This window comes from Triticum dicoccoides, chromosome 1A, assembly GCF_002162155.2.
Source record: "Triticum dicoccoides isolate Atlit2015 ecotype Zavitan chromosome 1A, WEW_v2.0, whole genome shotgun sequence".
NCBI lineage: Eukaryota > Viridiplantae > Streptophyta > Magnoliopsida > Poales > Poaceae > Triticum > Triticum dicoccoides.
This window is the reverse complement of record NC_041380.1, coordinates 332976417-332982600: the sequence shown is the minus strand read 5'-3', so window position 1 is coordinate 332982600 and position 6184 is coordinate 332976417. Positions and strand designations below refer to the sequence as shown.

General features: G+C 48.4%; 1 protein-coding gene across 1 annotated transcript; it reads right to left on the bottom strand.

Moving 5' to 3' along the window:
• Positions 1-364: 364 nt before the first annotated feature.
• On the bottom strand, positions 365-5000 carry LOC119271426 (aquaporin NIP3-1-like). Its single transcript, XM_037553266.1, has 4 exons — positions 4114-5000; positions 1197-1622; positions 1030-1091; positions 365-940 (listed from the first exon to the last, which is right to left on the bottom strand). Exons 1-4 carry the CDS (start codon positions 4330-4332, stop codon positions 745-747), a joined length of 903 nt encoding a protein of 300 aa, XP_037409163.1. The 5' UTR covers positions 4333-5000; the 3' UTR covers positions 365-744.
• Positions 5001-6184: the final 1184 nt, after the last annotated feature.

Genomic DNA, 6184 nt, shown 5'->3' with positions numbered 1-6184 from the left:
CATTGTATGCCGGCGCTGGCATGATGCCGGCATGAGACATGGCCGCTGACATAATCGGCCGCGGGCCCTTTTTATTTAAAAGTTTAATGCGGGCATGAAATGGGTCGGCGCGTTGGGCGTACTGTCGACCCAAATGCAAAACTAGACGCACTGCCAATCCAAACAGACAAATGCGACGTCCGTTTAGGTCAATCCGTTGAAGTTGCTCTAATGTGTTCCTGAACAGCCAAATAGGAATTACCCTTCGCGCGTGGAGTCCGTGGAGCACGGAACAAAGAGTAATTTGACCAAAATCATAGAGATCAAAGGAATAGCCGGGGCACACTTTTTTTTTTGAAAGAGGAAATGCAGACGGGATAGCCTAAAAGAAGGAAATGCGGACGTATACAACTTTTTGTAGAAATAGACGGTAGTACATTCAGACAGCCAGATGCCCGGCCGTCAGCCGGCGCATGGGCGTAATGTTTATTCTGACACGCCCGGGCGCACATATATATAGGAGTAAATAAAGCACAAGTCCACGCCGTTCTGGACGTAGCAGAAGTGCAGAACGGCGTTAATTCATTTATTACAATCAATCACGGGACACAATCCGTGGCACTGGAAGTCTGGAACATGGAAATCGTACGTAGGAGTAGATGCTACCGGCGTCCGTACGCACCCGGCTGTTGCTGCCCGATCGACAGTGCCATAGATCAGCAACCAACCGTGCATGCACGGGCCGGAGTCTGCGTGCACATCGCGTCAGCGCCGGAAGCTGCGCTGCGGGCGCGGCGTCTCGCCGTTCACGTCCCTGAGCTTGACCAGCTTGTACACGCCGGCGCCGCACACCGCACCCAGCGTCGGCGCCACCAGGTATATCCACAGCTGCCTGTAGTTCCCCGCCGCTACCGCCGGCCCCAGCGTCCTCACCGGGTTCATCGACCCTCCCGTCGTCGGCCTGCCACACACGCACGCTCAGTCATCATCAGAGGCCACGCGATATCCCTGGAGATTCACATGCATGCATGCTACGTTGCATAAACTTACCCGGCCACGAGGATGTTGAGCGTGACGGCGGCTCCCACCGCGATCCCGGCGAGCTCGCCCACCTGCACGCAACGACGGGAAAGAGAATCACATCACACCTGAACCGTGCAGAAGCAGACCGAGCACTCGGCGACGAGGGGTTCAGTCATGGTGAGCTAGCGACGTACTGCGCGGGTGTCGGTGGCGACCGCGGTGACGACGAAGAGGAGGTTGAAGGTGATGATGAACTCGGTGAAAAGGGCCTGGGCGGTGGAGATGGAGACGTCGGGGACGGTGACCCCGCCGGAGAGGAACGGGTGGAAGACGCCCTTGAGCGCGAACCCGGCGCAGATGGAACCCAGCACCTGGGCCGTCACGTAGGCGGGGACCTGGAGCCAGGGGAAGTGGCGGAACGCCGCGAAGGCGATGGTCAGGGACGGGTTCAGGTGCGCGCCGGAGATGTGGCCCGTCGACAGGATGATGGTCGTCACCGCCAGGCCCGCGCACGCCGCGTTCCCGAACGGCGAGATCACGCCGCCGTACTTCTGGTTCACGATCGGCGCCGCCGTCGCGAAGAAGATGAGGATGAACGTGCCCACGAACTCCGCGCCAAGCTGCACCATTGTAAATTCGCGGGTCAGATTTCAAGGACTCGTGGGTCATGGCAAAGAACAAACAAAGTCCAGCCCGTATAAGATTTTTTTTTCCTAGCACTAGTACCATTTCCTATTATTTTTTATCCGTCTGTTCGACTGTCAACTGTGAAGTTGCGTTCGAATTCAGCGGTCTTGATCATCAAGCACTAAATAAAAGTTGAAATGACAAATTGTATTTGCCATCACATGCCGATACCCCGTTGGATTTTATTTTATGTATGCTCCCTAGTTTTTCGTAAACCATCATTCTCCAATAATTTTACGCAGAGTCGCAGACAGAGTCAGATCGGACATGTCACAGGTGATCGAGACGTCCAAAGGGAAACAACCATTCTCGTCGGAGTGCTGCTATGCAGACGATACATGTTGCACGAAACATGGACGATAGTGCAAATCAGACCATCCATAAAAAAAACTAGGTGCAACACAGCCACTCGATTAAACATATTGTGCGTGAATCGTCAGCGGTATCGTTTGTGAAGTAGTTTCGTTCTCGTCGCTCACGGGTGGCAAAGGCTGAGACGATGTATTGAGTCAACTATGAGTTTTGGACATTTTGTCCTCTCATGTCACGTCCAGGAGCAGGAACCTTACCCGAGAAATAATTGTACTTCAACTCCAAGCAAAGATCACATCGTCTTATCAACGGTGTCATTGCATTGCAAATCTGTGTGTAGTGTAATGTTTTTCAGAAAGTTGTTGTGCGTGACAACTAAACTTAAACATCCTCGGGTTACTAAAATTGTCATTGAAAATGTTCTATTTGTCATGGTCAAATTCCGAACATTCGGGATTTATCATTTCCGTTTTTTAGGGGCAGAGGTATATTTTCATCTAGTGCGTGCATGTTGATGAAAAAGAAGTGTGGCTCAACTAACATTAGTATTTTTTAATGCTAAAACACGCTTACTCTTTATTGCTCAATAATGTTTACAGGAATACCTATCCACCCATCATCTGGGAATCAGCCCATACAGTACAAGAACAGCCTAGTTCCCGAACAAAACCCCAATGCCCGAATGTCCATGTTAGGCCCATGTATGTTTGATTTGCCCCAGCAGAGAAATATCAAGTCCACTAAAAAAGACAGAAGCCATTTGTGGCTTGGTCAAGTAGCCAACTTCAAAGGTTTGTATAGAGCTAGCAAACTCATTGCATTGTACAGGTTGGGTACCCCTTCCATCCCTTTTTGTAAGGTTACTTTGTCATAATCCATTTTTGTGTGTGTTTGACTACATTTGCAGGGAATCTGTCAATGACTGCAATAGTAAATAAATAAAATATGAAAATAAATTTCCTGATGGATCTAATAATACCGACTCGATTTCATAGGTGTTAATACTTTTTTTATGAACTTCGTAAAGAAAACACTTTCTTAAAAAAACCACCTTATAAAAAGTAATGGAGAGAGTATATAAATACTTCTCCAAAGTATAATGCCACTTATCAAATTGGAACTCTCCTATTTGTTCTTTTTACCAAAAAATTGTGAAGTTAGCACAATTTTCATGACCTCAAAAGAAAAATACTACAACCACAATATCTTATAGCAAAATATTTTGCGAAGAGTTTCCCCTGTAGTTTAATACTCTTAGAACGAAATTGATATAAAAGCATGTTCCCATACTTTCCTTTAAAAAAAAGGAGCATGGTGATATTAAAAGATCTAAATTTTCAAAGAAGGCATAATTTCCAGCCACTCAGCTTAATTTTTTAGACGTTAGAATACATTGAACTGGTTTACTTCAAATCCAATTTGTACTTTGCTATTTGTACAAGTGACGCACTCCTGAAATTTTAAGATCTCCGCAAATTATTTTGCCTCGAGCTCACTAGAGGAGTGGCTATCCGGGTTGTTAGGGAACATTATTACTTCAAACCTTTTTTTTATTTCTCAAAAAAAAACCTTTTTTTAACACATGATGTCTTTGGGGTTAGGGACTGAACGCTGAATGGTATGGCGTTTTTTTTTACCCCGAAACCGTTCTACGGTAATTGTCATTAAAAAAAATTATGTACAGACAGAAAATAACAGATGAATGGTATGGCGTCACAGAGTTCACAAGCATATCTCTCGATTACGCGCCCGCAGTGGCAGGCCCAAAATTTGTGCACCTGACCTGCGCACGCGAGTCATGGCTGGCTGCGTCGTAGACTCTGGCCATACGTTGTGAAACTGGCTGTGTGCATGCATAACATTGTACCGTCCCGTACACAGCCAGATACTATTACATACGGAAAATGTCTCCGGCACAGTTTCGGGAAAGAAGAGAAATCCATTTCCAGATACGGAACTCGTAAAAAAAAGACGCTCACAAGAACAGCAATATATACTCATCCATGGGGTGACCAACAGAAGATCGAGTAAAACAAAATATTGCAGAGAGAGACCGAATATAGCGTGACAATGTGCGCACGTGCATGGCCGCGGGCGCGACGTCCGGCGTACCTTGCGGGGGAGCGAGACGTCCGGCGCGGGGATCTCCAGGACGCAGGCGCTGGGCGACATCCACGCGTCCACCGGCAGGCACCTGCACCGCGGCATCGACTTGCGCTCGTACGACAGCGAGTCCACCCGCGGCCCCGCGAACAGCGGCGCCGGCGTCCCCGGCGTCGCGGGCGCCGACAGGTTCGGCGTCTCCGCCCCAGTTGCCGCCGCCGCCTCCATCACACCACTCTGCTAATCAACTCCCTCTCTCTTTTTTTGGGTGTTTTCAAGAGGAATGCGGCGGTGGAATGGAAATAGGAGGCTCACTAACTACATGATTTGACGGTTTTCGCGAAGGCGATGGTGCTACGGCAATGGACGGATTACCTCCAGCAGGATCGCAGGACGGCGACTGATGGCTACGACTAGCGATGCATGATTGGAGTTTCTGTCAACTTTTTTTTGTTGGTTTTTTGGCTGGGTGGCAAGCAAAGACGGCGGACAAATTTACATGATCTGGAGGCTTTTCTAGATTTCGTGCTAAGGTCTCAGTGCGGGTGAATCCAGCCTACTAGATATGCAACCCTGCAGCCTTTTGGAACTACTAGGAGGGAAGTGACTGATTTTTTTTGTGGTTTTTTGGTTGGATCTGGGTCGATGCTGAAGACCGATGGTGTGCTCTACATGATTCGCGGGTTTTTCTCAAGGTTTGGCTAAGGGATCGGAGGGGGAATGCTGTCCGGCTCTATCTCAAGAGCAGCAGCGATCACTCTGGGATTGGAGCAGAGGGAAAATGGAGGCGCATTCGGGTTGCAAGATCAAGAACGGGAGTGGAAATGGAGGTGGTGTCAATGGCGGTCGAAGGCGAGGAGGAAGGAGCGGTGGGATGGGAGGGACGGAGTGGGTGTGGACGGAGCTGTCTATCTATATAGCCCAACCACGAGAGCACATGAGGCGACGGATCGAGGTCAATGGCTTCCTCCACTTCTCGAGGCATCTTTCTCTCCCCAACTGCTCTTCAATAATGCACGCCGACTAATCACAAGCCACGGAGGGGATCGAGATCGCGCCATCAAGAAATCCCTGAATTAAACGAGTGATGATCGTAGCATTACTTTAAGACAAGCAAACAAGCAGTGGAGTGAGGCTCCACTGCTTCATCAGATAACTGCCAAACTGAAGAGAACATGTTCTGAAGCCATCGTTCTTCATCGATCAAACATTGCGGCGTGGCGCCGGCATGCAAAGAGTCGCTTCAATCAACGTACTAGTACTGGCATTTTGCTCCGTTATTGTGCTGGCGCGACGTTGATCATTGCCCCTTGTTTAATCGGATCCCCGGTCAAATGATGCTGTTGTTAAACTATTGCATGATATCACCCGGTGTTTTTGGAACCATGCGCGTGCAGTTTGATCGAGGAAATGCTACAATATGATATCACCTCGGTGTCGGCCATGCATGTACTCTTCTGAACCCGAAGGTTCCTTAACCATACTATACATCCATGGTCGCACAACAAAATTATTTACCCTAGCACGCCGAGCCATTGTCCTCGATTTTTACCGTGCTACTAAGTACTGGAGCTCCTACACTGCTAACGACATACTGTATACCTGCCCAGAGAGTTACTAAGACTCGATCAGAGGAAAATAAAAGGAGTGAGGGCCTGTCCACTTGATCCTGTCATGTGCTGTGTTGGTTTTGCAGCACGACTGTACACATGTTCATGCTGCATTACTGGTGTGTGGTCTTGGCAATGTCCAGATCACGGTAGTCACCTACCCTCACAATCTCCACTTGCTCAAATCTATGTTTGGTTACCTTTTTAATACCTCTTTGACTGGGAACAGCAGGTAGTATTCAGTATCAAGTAGTACACATTCACTTCATGACAGTAGCATCGACACTTCACCTCCGTTCCAAAATGTGGATAATGCGATCAAGCCGTCGAGATCAACGAATCCAGTGATGGGAACTTGAATCTACTGCCATGAATGATGATTGACGAATACCGGGAGATCAGATCGATGAACGGCTGAAACAAACCTCACCGGTTTGAAATCTGAACAACAGAGAGTGCAGCAAACTGTG